Raw genomic sequence first — 15,039 nt, forward strand, 5'->3', positions numbered from 1 at the left:
TGTATTATCCTGTTCTTATATTGCTGGATGAAATCTGCTAATTTTTTTAAGCTTTTTCTCCTGTATTCATGAGAAATATCAGTCTGTAATTTTTTTTTTATGGAACGCCACTGTTAGGTTTTAGTATCAGGGTTATGCTGGCCTCATAAAACAAGTCATCCCATCTGCTTTTGAAATACACTTTATTGAAAAAATATTTGCTTCATGATGTGATGTTGAGCAAAGATAGCAGAATAGTATGCATCATATGAGTGAATACACATACAGATGTTAATATGCAAAAAATAAAAAGCAATCCTGGAAGATGAGATTATAGGTGAATATTTTTATTATTTTTAATTTAAATTTTCAAAATGGGAAGGGCATAAAGAAAATGAATGGGAGAAATATTTACTTCAAATTGGCTGTCTCCACCAGGAAATTTCCTGAAAGAAAAAAAAAATCAGGAGAGATGGTCTGAAGATAATCTCTAATCCCATTCTGATCATAGGTTTTCTTTTTCTGTTTTTTTTTTTTAAATAAGTGCATTTATTTATTTTTGGCTGCATTGGGTCTTTGCTGCTGTGCGCGGGCTTTCTCTAGCTTCAGCGAGCAGGGGCGACTCTTTGTTGCGGTGTGCGGGCTTCTCTTGTTGCACAGCACAGGCTCTAGGCATGCAGGCTTCAGCAGTTGCAGTACATGGGCTCAGTAGTTGTAGCTTACGGGGTCTAGAGCACAGGCAGTAGTTGTGGCACATGGGCTTAGTTGCTCCGCAGCATGTGGGATCTTCCCAGACCAGGGCTCGAACCCGTGTCCCCTGCATTTCGCAGGCGGATTCTTAACCACTGTGCCACCAGGGAAGTCCCAGGTTTTCTTAATTATTCCTCTCTCTCTCACTTCACTGTAAACAATCAAAGTAAAGAGGATTTGCAACTAGGAAAAACAATCTAAGTGTCTCATTCCTTTTGGACTGTAATAACAAACTAATACAGACTGGGTAACTTATAAACAACAGAAATTTATTTCTCACAGTTCTGGAGGCTGAGAGGCCAGATCAAGATACCTGCAGATTCAGTATTTGATGAGAGCTGGCTTCTGGGTCACAGAGATTAAGCACCTTTTTGCTATGCTATCCTACGATGGAAGGCAGCAAGGAAGTTTTCTTGGGTATCTTTTATAAGGGCATTAATTCCACTCATGAGGGCTCTGCCCTTATGATCTAATCATCCCCCAAAGACCCCATACCTTCTAACATCATCATCTTAGAGGTTAGGTTTTAAAATATGAGTTTTGGGAGGACATGAACATTCAGACTGTAGCAATGAATTAGACACACTTGCTGCATTATTTAGGGCTCTCCAGAGAAAGAGAACCAACAGGATATAAAGAAATATATACATAGAAAGTAATTTATTATAAGAGATTGGCTCCCACAATTACAGAGGCTCAAGGTGGCATTATCTGCCATCTGCAAGCTGGAGGCCCAGGAAAGCCAGCGGTGTAGTTCCAAACCCAAGTGCTGAGAAGCAGAAAAGCCCTGGTCCGAGGGCAAAAGCCCAAGAAACAGGAGTGCCAATACCGGAAGACAGAAGGAGGAGATGGATGTCTCAGATTAAGCAAGAGAAAAAATTCACCCCTCCCCCACCTTTTTGTTCTATTCATGCCCTCAATGGACTGGATGATGCTCACCTCCACTGGTGAGTATGATCTTTCTTACAAAGTCTACCTATTCAAACGCTAACTGTTTCCAGAAACACACTCACAGCCACATCCAGAAAAAAAGAAATAATGTTTGACATCTGGGCATCCCTCAGCTCAACCTGTCACACAAAATTAACCATCACACTTGCCAAAGACATAAGTTAAGTGTTTAAATACTGGCAAAGGGCACAGAGTCACAGATTCAGTCTCATTAAAAGCATTTAGTCATTAAAAGCATTTAAGCACTATTTGAAAGGTTTTACACCTAGAAATTTTTGTTCCATCATAAAAAACAAACAGCATTCTAACACTCACCTAATCTGTTATAATCATTAAAAAGTGAATTCATATTTCAGTACCCCAAAATTTGACATCTATCACGGGTGTGTTACAATTTTAAATAGGAAGACTCAACAAGAAGTTCACATTTGAACAAAGACTTGAAAGAAATAAGGAAGCAAGGGAAAAGTCTTCCAGGGAGAGGGACCAGCACACACAAAGGCCCTGAGGTAGGAACACACCTAGCATACTTAAAGAACAGCAAAGAGGTCAGTGGGGTTAGAATGAAATCTGCAAGAAGGAGAGTAGTAAGAGATGAGTCCAAAAAGATAACAACAAGCCTGAAAGGCCTAAAAGCTGTAACAGATTGATAAACTCAAATTCTTTTTTTTTAATTAATTAATTATTTATTTATTTATTTTTGGCTGTGTTGGGTGTTCGTTTCTGTGCAAGGGCTTTCTCTAGTTGCGGCGAGCGGGGGCCACTCTTCATCGCGGTGCACAGGCCTCTCACTGTTGCGGCCTCTCTTGTTGCGGAGCATAGGCTCCAGACACACAGGCTCAGTAGTTGTGGCTCACAGGCCTAGTTGCTCCACGGCATGTGGGATCTTCCCAGACCAGGGCTCGAACCCGTGTCCCCTGCATTAGCAGGCAGATTCTCAACCACTGCGCCACCAGGGAAGCCCCAATAAATTCAAATTCTCAAAAATAGTTTTTAAAAATGTATCATGGCAAAAACAAACATATACTAAAAGCAAATAAGTCAAAAAGCAAACTTAGAAAAAAAATGTACTTTAAATTTATGTCACAAAGGACTAACCTTTCTAATGTAAAACTCGTCCTAGAAATAGATACAATAAAGGTGCCAAAATGAGAATGAGCACAGGATATTAGCAAAAAATGTTAACAATTCTAATGTCTTTCAATAGGGGGATGATTAAATATAAACTGATATTGACCTACAACAGAATATAATGCAACTTTTAAAAACAAATGAGAAAGGATGTAGAGAAATCAAAACTCACACACACGGCTGGTGGGAATGTAAAATGAGGGAACCACTGAGGAAAAGTTTGGCAGTTACTCAAAAAGTTAAATACAGAGTTATCATATGACCTAGCAATTTTACTCCTAGACACATACCCGAGAACTGAAAACTACGTCCACACAAAATCTTGTACATGAATGCTCACAGCAGCACTATTCAGAAAGTAGAAACAACCCCAATATTTATCAACTGAATGAATGGATAAACAAAATGTGGTATATACATACTATGGAATAGTTTTCAGCAATAAAAAGGAAAGAAGTACTGGGGCATGCTATAACATGGATGAACCTTGAACACATTACACTAAATAAAAGAAGCCAGATACAAAAGGCCACACATCATATGATTCTATTTATATGAAATGTCCGTAAAGGGCAAACCTATAGAGACAGGAAGCAGATTAGTGGTTACTGGGACAGGAGGGAGGGGGAAATGGGAAATGACTGCTAATGGGTATAGGGGTTCTCTTTGAGGTAATGAAATTCTGGAATTAGAGAGCAGTGATAGTTTCGCAACTTTTGTGAATATACTAAAAACCACTTAAATATATACCTGGAAAGGGTAAATTTTGGGGTATTTGAATTATATCTCAATAAAGTTGTTACTTAAAAGACAAAAATGAGAAAGCTCTCTGAATGCTTGTATACAGGAACTGCCAGGATAGACTGCTAACTGGAAAAAGAGGAAAATTCAAAACACTATGTATAATTTCCAACCTTTTATATGAATACAGGGGGAAATAAAAATCTAAATTCGTAATTGAATATATATGCATGAAGAATTTCAGGAAGGATACATATGAAACTAAGAAAGAACAGTGGCTACTAGGGAGACAAATGAGAAGGCTGGAGAGATGGGGAACAAGGACAGCCAGGAGATTGTTCATGTACACTTTTACGTGTTTGGTATCTGAACAACATAAATGTATCACCTGTTTGAAAATGAAATTAATCAAGAACTAAAAACAGAGGATTATCATAAATTATAAAATCAAAATTTACTGATTAAAATCTGATGACACTGAAATAAGAATAAACAAAAACTAAATCATATTGTGGTACGCTGAGAGAGTCACTGACCCCAAGTGAGAAAACCTAGGATCTGTTTCTAAGTTCTCTATTAAACTCACTCTATTAACTTCAAAAAATAACTCCTCTGGGTCTCAGTTTTCTTATTTGTAAATAAGTACATTGGGCAAGATGACCTCTAATGTCAATTCTTGCTGTAACTTTCTATGATGCTCAAAAAAAGGAATTCAAAGCAACGTTTTATTCCTGTGGAAACAAAATTTTAAATCCATTAATTGGGCTATCTTAAGTGCCAAATAATCAAGGAAAAGATCCAAGACAGGCCAATACTTGAAAGAAACCAAAATTCTACCATGCTGAGTGTGGTGGTTTTTAAAAGATGAAAAATGTTTTAAGCCAACAGATCTTTCTTGTTTAATGTCCTTGCATAATCTTCAGAAGATTTTCATCACACAATCGCCAAAACAAAGTCAACTTTAAAAAGCCAAAATGTTGCTTCGGCTGCCATATTATCACAAGAACTTTCCACCATCTGGGCTGGAAATGTCCTAGAACAAACTACTGTTGGAGCAAGTTATTAATTTCATGTGAAGAAAACAAAGGCGCCATGACCTTGCAGTGCTCTGCTAGGGCAGAGTGGAACACTTGGATAAAGACAAAAGCCTTCATGAAATGGGTGTTAGTGTTGGCTAAGGTCAAAGTCAACGAATATGCAAGAGAAAAAAACCATCCTCCTTTGACTTGCTATTGGATAAGAAACTGACAGTACTGTAAATGGAACGTAAGTTTAACAAAAACAACTGACAAGTTCAAAGGATTAAGACCAAAAATTAGAAATATCAATGTCATGCCAACAGGGAGATTCCAAAAGTAAAATGTGAGGAAAGACTACAAAGTGGTACCGTGTATTACAGATACGGTCAACAGCAGTAATGGCTAGTTTTAAAAGTCAACAAAATCGAAGACACGGTAATACTCCTCATTTATAAAAGTATTAACAATGGAACAGAAAGTGCCTGAAGGTTAGGCACCAAGAAATCTGCATTCTAGTATCAGAACTGTCATTCGTTACCTTTATCAGTCACCTTATCTGTCAGCTTCATCATACATAAAAATTAATGGAGTGGATCAAATAAACTCAAATATCCATTCCATGTTTTTACGGCTTCTCAAAGAACTAATGCTATATATGTAACAGTGCATCAAATGTATAAAATATAGCCACATACCTTCTTGAAATAAAGCTCAACCAAAAAGAGGTTTTAAAAACATTCTAAAAAATCAAAAGTTAAGATGGATTGATAAGGTGGATACATAATAATAAAGCAAATATACCAAAATTGTTATGTGGGTGTCCAAACTGCAATTATGCCAGCTTAAACAAAGAACATTCATAAACAAAGAACAATCAGAGAGAAAGAGCTCTCAAGAACTAGAAATGATTGCTAAACTTTCATCGAAAGTTATGAATGGCTTTTAAATATATGAAGAGATGTTCAGCCTCACTTGTAATGAGTGAATGCATATAAAGATCACAATATGATTTCCATTTTTAGCACACGAAAAATTTTATAATACACAATATTGACAAGGCTCTGTTAAATGTTTTTGGTGGGACTATAAATGATATACTCCCTTTAGGGAACAAGTTCTTACCAAATTTATTATATTTTTATCAAATTTTAAAATGGTCACACTTAACTCCAATTCTAAGACTTAAATGAGGACTATATCTGTATATATGCATTAAGTGAATGTATGTATATGTACTACATCCAGACAATGGAGTATTATTCAGTGCTAAAAAGAAATGAACTACTAAGCCACGAACACAGGGGAACCTTAAATGCATGTTGCTAAGTGAACGAAGCCAATCTAAAAAAGCTACAAACTGTAGGATTCCAACTATATGACACTCTAGAGAAGGTGAAAATATGGAAGCAGTAAAAGGATCAGTGGGGTGACCAAGGGTTAAGGGCGTGGGAGGGATGAACAGGCAGAACACACAGGATTTTTAGGGGAGTGAAAGTACACTTATGATATTGTAATGGTGGATACATGTCATTATGCATTTGTCAAAACCCACTGACTGTACAACACACCAAGAGTGAACCCTAATGTACACTATGACTTGGGCGATAATGATGTACCAATGTAGGTTCATCCACTGTAACAAATGTACCACTGTGGTGAGAAATGTTGATAACAGGGGAGGCTGTGTGGGAGGAAGGGTATGGGAATACTCTGTACTTCCTGCCCAATTTTGCTGTGAATCTAAAATTGCTCTGAAAAATAAAGCCTTTAATTAAAAAAAAAAAAGAAATAGTGTCATATTATTTAGAAATACATATAAAGGTAAGATAAGGGTAAAGATTTATATAAACCACCAGAATAGTCAAAAACAAAAAATGACAGTCTCTGGAGAGCAAAGGGATATAGGACAAGGAGATTTGTTCTCATCATAAGCCCCTTGTGCTATTTGATTGTCTTCCCAAACCATGTGCATACATACGTTACAATTTAAAATAATTGCATCAGCATTAATGACTAGCATGAAATATCCAAAGGTAATGCAATCTGGATTGTGCCCAAAAAAGAAATCACTCTGTAAAGAATTAACTTATATAAGTAACACAAAAAATTAAAAAGGAAAAGAAAATCAATTGTTTGACTGTTGGTAGAATTAAAAGTTGTAGTTATTAATATCAAACCACCTCATTCATATTTTGCTATACGTGTATTAATAACAGCAAAAGAAATTAACAAAAGCATCCTGTACCAGTCTTGCTTTCATAAGAGGAGAAATTCTTTGAAGGCAGAGATTCAACATTTTCAGGGCTGAGCTACCTAAGACTCTTGCAAACTGACCTTAGGAAAGTCACTTCCTTTCTCTCTACTTCAGTGCCATTATACATAAAATGAAAATGTATAAAATAAGCTTAATTCTAGTTCTAAAAAATTCAATGATTATACGCCTCTAAATAGTCCACAACTTACAAGGAAACATGCAAACACAGGCAAAATGACAGTCAGGATTCAGGACTCTGCTGTAGCTGCTGCTAATCTCTCACACCTAATGCCAGCCTAGAACCAGTCCTCCAAAGCAGCCAGAGAAGCTCCTCCAAGCAGCCTGACCCAACAGGAACTTACTTCAGTTCCCACACAAACTATTCAGCCTTGTTCTTTTGAATCTCAGACATGCTGCGTCCTATGACCACTATACTTGTTAATGACCAAGTGCTATTACTTTTTACTGAGAAGTTTAAAATAGGAAAATTGACTCAGAAGCAAACATATTGTTTTTCTTAAGTACTTAGTATGTGTAAAGCAACACAGTTTTATAATCATAAAGCATTTTAAAATTTATAAAAGCATTTTCGAGTGCATTACTTTGGTTTTCAACGCAATCCTAAGGAACAGAGTAGGCAGTGAGAGCGCTAGACACACCTCATCCCAGGATGAGATGCTCCCTCTCAGCTGCAGGCCCCTCTACTGCAGCTCAGGACATGGTGTATTAAACTAACAACTTGCCTGGCTGTTCCTTCAATGGCTACATGAGTTGATCTCCAAACCCAAGCACTTCAATCTCCACATCTAAACTATTAAACAACTGAACCAGATGTGTTCAAATGTCTTTTCCAAGTGACAGTCTATGATCTACGAACCCCAATTTTAAAATGAGAAAACTGAGGCCTGGAGTGACAATGCTGATGAGTGGTAATGCTAGGATTCAAACACTACCTTCTGGATGCAGAATTAGTGGTGTTTTTTCCTAATACATAATGTCTCCTACACTTCTTGACAACACTCAATAATGCAATTATGAACAATCTGAGCACATAGTTTATAATATCAACATTTGTGGTACTGGATACATCTCAGTCAGATTTCTTCAATAAACCTGGTAAAGGCTTACATATTAAAATTTTTTAACTGGGATTTTTTTCCCAGAGGCACCAGAAATCAATTTTCAAACTAATAAGCTATTGTGAACTTAATTCTGTTTTGGTATTTGAAAATGCTATCATCTTTAATTCAGTGCTTGTAATGTCTTAAACATCTAATTCAATCAGAAAGCTACACCAGATATTTACTTTACAGCACCTAAAACTTAAATGCTGACTTGTTTTAGCTACCCACTCTGCTGAGGCTGGATTTGAGAAGAGTCTGGGTATCAACATGCAGGGCCGTACAAAGACATTTTCCCACAGTTAGGCCATTCACTGCCAACGTGGGTCTCTCCAGTTCCTTCACTCTCAAAAACTTGCAGACTTCATAAAGAAACTGTTTATGGCTCTTCAGGTTCTTGAACCACCTACTTCACCATTGCCACCAAAAGTTTTCAATATTCAGATTTTCCAAAGTATAACATCTAAGCCAATACCAACAACTATGGGTCGAATAAATGTGTATTTCATTACATTTCATAAATCCAGTAAAGTTAATTTTACCAATAAGATTCTTAATCAGTTTCATCCCTCCCCAAATACATCCAAAATGGATTTCAGAGAACTAGCTCTAAAATATATATATTATGTTCTTTAATATCTTAATAAAGAGAACCCTAAACCTAATCAAACATTTAGTCCTTTTAACATTCAAGTCTTTACTCCATCAAACCACACAGCTTCTCCAGCCCTAGTCTCCCACAAACCCTCCCCTCTAATCAAACGAATACACTTGTGATTCTCCAAACACATCAGACGCATCCAAGAGGTCCCTATGCAGCTCCTTTCTGCCTCCTTGAAGACCTGGCCGCTGCTCATCACTACAGCTCCCAATGACTGCAGCATGGATCAGTTGTTCCTCTTACTGGGCTATCTTTCTACGCATCTATCCATCTCTAAGCTCTTCCAAAGTCATGCCTTTCTTTGCCCAGGGCCCAGTACTGTAAATACACATAGTTTAGTATATTCATAACATATGTTTTCGTGGATGAACTTAATGAAAAGGAAATTATTATATTGTGAAGGGATCATCTGGGGGACTACTGAGATACAATGCTGACTGTCCATCCCTAAACTAAATGGCTCCAGACTAGTCAGCATTTATAGCTAATTAATATACCATTTCCTTAAATATTGTCAGATGTAATTTCTCAGTGTTTCGGTTTCTAGTAGCCTCTTTCCACTGCTAAGGTCTATAAGATACCTAGTGTTTATAATATAATGTACCAACTGCAAGGGGCTTTGAGCCACTATATCTGCAATGGAATATGCCTTAGCACACTACTGTGTTTCCATATAGACCAGATGATGAGAAACAAACAAAATATTTAAGCACATTGAATAGGTTGTGCTCCCACGGATTTACTCATTCAACAAATATTTTTTGAGTCTTCCACTTGCCAGGCTAACCTGAGTACTAAGGGGACAGCAGTGAGCAAAACAAATGTTAACGCAGGAAGAGCCCTTGTTTTCATGTAGCTTTCATTCCAATTTCGTATGAAAAGCAGTGATACGAGCTTCCCTAGTGGCACAGTCGTTAAGAATCTGCCTGCCAGTACAGGGGACACGGGTTCGAGCCCTGGTCCGGGAAGATCCCACATGCCACAGAGCAACTAAGCCCATGCGCCACAACTACTGAGCCTGCACTCTAGAGCCCACAAGCCACAACTACTGAGCCCGACTACTGCAACTACTGAAGCCCACGCGCCTAGAGCCTGCTCTGCAACAAGAGAAGCCACTGCAATGAGAAGTCCACGCACCACAACGAAGAGCAGCCCCTGCTCGCTGCAACTAGAGAAAGCCCGCGCGTAGCAACGAAGACCCAATGCAGCCAAAAATGAATAAATTAATTAATTAGAAGCAGTGATAAGTATTAGGACAAAAAAATAAAGCATGATAAAAGGACAGAAAGGGACTTCCCTGGTGGTCCAAAGGCTAGGACTCCACACTCCCAATGCAGGGGCCCAGGTTCATTCCCTGGTCAGGGAACTAGATCCCACATGCTGCAGCTAAGGATCCTGCATGCTGCAACTAAGACCAGGCACAGCCAAATAAATAAATAAATATATTTTTTAAAAATGGACAGAAAATGAGAAGCGTGCTATTTTAGGGTAGTCAGAGCGGCTGTTTCTAAGAAGCAGAACTTTGAGCAGAAGGAAGCTTGAAGGAGGTCAGGACAAGAGCCATGCAGATGTCTGAAGAGAGATATGCAAGGCAGCAGAAGGAAGGTCGAAGGCCTTGAAGACAGCAGTGGGTTGGCATGTTCCAAATTAGCAAGGACACCAGCGTTACTGAAGCAGAATGAGTAACATGGACAAGGTCAGCAGATGACATCAGATACCCCTGCACTGAAGCAGCAAAGTCCCACTACACAGACATACGCACACTCCTGGAAAAGGCGGTGAAGGCAATCCAGTTTGAATATGGTATCTTTATCAATATATAACATGAAAAAACTAAAGTTTCTTAAATTATAGAATTAAAAAATCTGCCCACCAGGGCCAGGCTGAGAATTAAGCCGTCCCAATCCTCCTTACTGAGCTCACAGGTGGATAAAGGAGAAGACACATAAATGGATCTCAGAGGAAGGGGCTGGAGCCCACAGAAAGGCCCACTCTAAGTAGACCTCTCAGGACGTGTCCAGAGTGAGGGCACAGAGGCAAGGAGTAGGGCCTGTTCTTCACAATGGCATCATTGTAAACAGCTAAGAGTGATAGCTTTGACAAAAACAATAGCAACGAACAGAGACAAAAAGACAAGGAAAGACATCCAGTTCAAGTTCTCAAAATAAACTCTATTTCATAATAAAAAAGCATCATAAGCAGTCCTCAAAATGTAAGTATTAGGCCCATACAAGGTAACTGCTTATGCTGCTAGGGCCCCACCTAAACTCCATCACTGGGAAGAATCACGGGGTCTCATTCAACCCTCACGGTAACACTGAAAGAAGCAAACCAGTGTCACAAATTCTAAGTGTGTGCTTTCAACCCTGGCCTGCCGACCATGTTCCATTACACTCTCCATTAGTGTCTTGAGGGACATACCTTTATCGTACCTTATTCCTCTCTCATTCAACTCCTTGAGATCAAGAAGGTATAACAATTAAAGACAAGGTTTTACTTTTGGAAGACATTTCAATTCTACTGGATCAACCCAATATACACTAAAAAATGTCAAGTCACAAGACGGTGCCTGACTTAATCTTTCTTTTAAATACATATATAAACGCTGAGAGGTGTGGTGTTAAGGAAGGATTCCTGGAAGGTGTGTAATTTGAATCTGTCTTTGAAGACTAACACCTCAGAGAATTAATATTTTATCAAGAAATCCAAACTGAGAAGCAGCATCCACTTACTACTTAAAGGTCCATTTTCATTACAAATGAATTCCTACAAATTCTGGGAGTTCAAGCTTCCACAGTTGATCCTGTTCTCTTAATGATGAGGTATCAGTTAAAATGTATAGATTTCTAAATGTCTATCTACCTCTGTTCTTGGTAATCATTTGCTTTCAATATTAACAGAGTGATTTCATAGTCTCAAACAAAACGTTTAAGCTAGTTTTGCATTACCCACGATGGCGATTAAAATTAGTTCCCTCTTGCTGTTCACCCGCTAATGTAGCATTGGCATGCCAACGTTAAACCTCAAGGTATAGCGAGACTGATGATAGTCAGGTGTGACTAGACCATCCTCAGTTTTCACAGGTTAACATTCCTCCTTAAATTATAAGCTGATTGGTAACCCTGCACTATGGTTATAGTAGATGAAACATTTAAAGAGTAGGTTGGTTTCACATGGAAACTGTTACCAAGACAAACCTTTTTGTAGGATGGAGTTCCAAGAACATTAAATCATAAGAAATTGTTTCAGCAGCTGGTTAAAGCTGAGTGTACATAATACAAGACATCTGGTTGTCTGTGCATTTTCAGTTCATTTAAAAAGTATAAACACATAAAACACTAAAATGTTTGATTTATTACAACACTGCTTCCTCCCCAAGAGTGTTTAAGTGGCTGGTCTATTTACTGTATTCACTCACAGCTTATTTACTATCTAAAGGGATTTATCATTTCCATCCTCCTTAACTTTACCATGACATTTTATCAACAACAACAACAACAACAAAAGGCACTCATTCAGGATATATACAAAATTGCTGGTATTTGGTAACAACAAATGTAATAGAGGTAGTGCTACTTTTAAAATTAAATCAGGAACACATGAAGCACCACACATACTGTGATATGCAAATAGCAGGCAATATATGTGTTCCCCTTCCCACATCTGACCATAAGTAACAGAAAGCTAATAGCCACAGTGGCTTAACCAAAATAACTGTTTGCTCTTTTCACATAAGGAGAAATCCAAAGATAAGCCATCTAGGGTTGGTGTAATGGTTCTATAACTTTATCGGTATCCCACACTGCTGGGACACTGTTCTTCGTGTGTGGCGCCCATCTTCATAGTTTCAACATGGCCCAAACACTGCCTCCACATCCAGGAAGGAAGAGAAGGTCCAAGGGCAACGGGCTGAAGGTACATGCTCTGCAAGTTCATGACTTCTGCTTACGTGTAATTGGCTCAAACTGTGTCACAGAGCCATATTTAGTTCCCAAAGTGCCTGAAAACTAAGCTGGGCACACCCTGCCCCCAAAAATATTGGAGAGGAAGGGGAGAAAGGATACCAGGCATGCAAAGAGCTGTGTCTGTCACAAGAGTTCAACTTGCCTGGGACACTTTTCCCGTGCCCGTCCCTGTCAGTGATTCCTCAGTTGTCTCAGCCCTACCTTCCAGGCTGCACGTCACCAGACCAAGTCACAACAGGCTTTGGTGGCTCTCATTCCTAAATCTATATTACAATTTTGGATGCTGCACTTGTGCACAACAGAGGCCAGGAGCATGTTTTCTCACAAATACCTGTCTTTCCTTTTTGGGCCACAGGCAAGTGGCACATTTCCAACGATATCCCCACATAGACTGAGATTCTGTGATGATAAATCTTAAAAATCTACTTTTTTATTTCAAAAAATAATTCCTTTAAAATATGCATTCTCGGGAATTCCCTGGTGGTCCAGTGGTTAGGACTCCAAGCTTCCACTGCAAGGGGCATGGGTTTGATCCCTGGTCGGGGAACTCAGATCCCGCATGCTGTGCAGTGTGGCCAAAAATTAAAAAATAAATAAAATAAAATATGCATTCTCGATGCGGGGGTCGAGATCACCCTCAAGAGGGTGAAAATTCGTTCTTAAGAGGTGAAAAACTTCATAGCTATTATAATGATGTGTGGCCCTCAAAAAGGCCATAGCACAATACACAGATATTCAGTGTATCTGGAGTATTCAAATTTCATTAGGACTTCAGAGAGGCAATTAAGAAAAAAAGGTTGAGAGTAACTGCTTTGAAAGTAACAGACATTTTGAATCACACAGAGACTGCATTCAGCTGTAGTGACAGAAATCTAGTTGTAACAGTGTAAACAAATAAGGGTCTAGTTTCCTCACATGAGAATTCCAAGGGTGGGGTATGGGGTAGGGGGAGGAGGTGTAGTAGTTGATGACTTTGGTTCAGCAGCTCAATGACATCAAAGCAGAATTTTCTCTGAGTCTCTTAGCTCTTGGTGCCAAGATGTTCAACACAACTCTAAAGAGACCCTGGCCACATTCCAGAAAGCAGGAAAGTGGGCTCTCACAAACAAAAATATACGTATGCCTCCTAGATGAGTCAGGTCCCCTTAAAGAGCTGCACCCATAAGTTTCATTTGAGGACTTCCCCCCCACATCTCACTGACCACACATAGCTTCAAGAAAGGCTAGAAATGGAAATCTGACCTCTCCAAAAAAGGGCAGATATAGCAATAAAATCAGGAAGCAAGGAAGAAGGGGAGAACAAATAACAGGTGGAAAACTACCTGCATCTACCACATATATACTAGATTTAACTGTTTCCCTCTCAAACCCTTGTTTACAGAGATTAATTCTGTGCCTATCATATGCTCAGTATTGCTAAAGAGCTTATTTTCCCCTCAACAACATAAAATTCTTGTGTTGATGACAGGTCGTCAGAGTCTAAATATTAGGCAAGAGAGACAGAAGAAGCCCATGGATGTACACGGAGGCATACATAAAAAGCATACATGAAAGTACTACACCACAACCCACAAACTCTTCAACATGATCAATTACCATCTTCAATATACAAAGAAGATAAAACTAATCCTGGCTTAGCCAGAACTTACAAGAGTGGAATATCAGTGATTAACTGCATCAAACAGCACAGCAATTCTTCCAAAAGATCTTCTGAGTCAGAACCTGGTAAGACACATAAAATATTTTTGAACAAAGTGTAAAACAGAATTCGGCTGTTCAGCTCATAATTTGTTTTTTTTTTTTTTGGCCACGCCATGTGGCATGCAGCTCCCCAACCCAGGATCGAACCTGGGCCCCCTGCAGTGGAAGCACAGAGTCTTAACCAGTAGACCACCAGGGAAGTCCCTAGAATTCAGTTATTTAGAAGTTTAGTTTTCATTCCTAATGAAAATAAGAATAATTATTATTACAGAAACTCGAACACTAATGTTGACCTCTGAATAAAATCTATGTCATGAAGCAAGTCAGCATCTATTATAATCTTCATCTAGTAGAGGAATTTTTTTTTTTTTTTTTTTTTTTTTGTGGTACGCGGGCCTCTCACTGCTGTGGCCTCTCCCGTTGCGGAGCACAGGCTCCGGACGCACAGGCCCAGCGGCCATGGCTCACGGGCCCAGCCGCTCCACGGCATGTGGGATCTTCCCGTACCGGGGCACGAACCCGTGTCCCCTGCATCAGCAGGCAGACTCTCAACCATTGCACCACCAGGGAAGCCCTAGTAGAGGAATTTAGATCACCAGCTATTTATTCTATCTCTTTTAATGCTTGAAGGTTAACTATGGCTTCTGTAGGCAAGCAGTTTTCAAGTTTCTTATACCGCACTATGTTTTTTCAAATAAAATCTGATACTAAAGTCAAATAGATAAAATAGATACAAATTCAAGCTGCTCCAGCCACTCTGTTTGAA

General features: G+C 38.9%; 1 protein-coding gene across 1 annotated transcript in view; it reads right to left on the reverse strand.

Annotated features, from left to right (window-relative positions):
* The window catches only part of DYM (dymeclin), a 371,864-nt gene that overhangs the window by 284,876 nt on the left and 71,949 nt on the right, over nucleotides 1–15,039 (reverse strand). Inside the window, exon 6 of the mRNA XM_082668392.1 lies at nucleotides 14,222–14,294. Coding sequence (XP_082524518.1) covers nucleotides 14,222–14,294 — 73 coding nt within the window. The remainder of the gene's footprint in view (nucleotides 1–14,221; nucleotides 14,295–15,039) is intronic.

Source organism: Grampus griseus, assembly GCF_964374135.1.
Source record: "Grampus griseus genome assembly, chromosome: 12".
Classification (NCBI taxonomy): domain Eukaryota; kingdom Metazoa; phylum Chordata; class Mammalia; order Artiodactyla; family Delphinidae; genus Grampus; species Grampus griseus.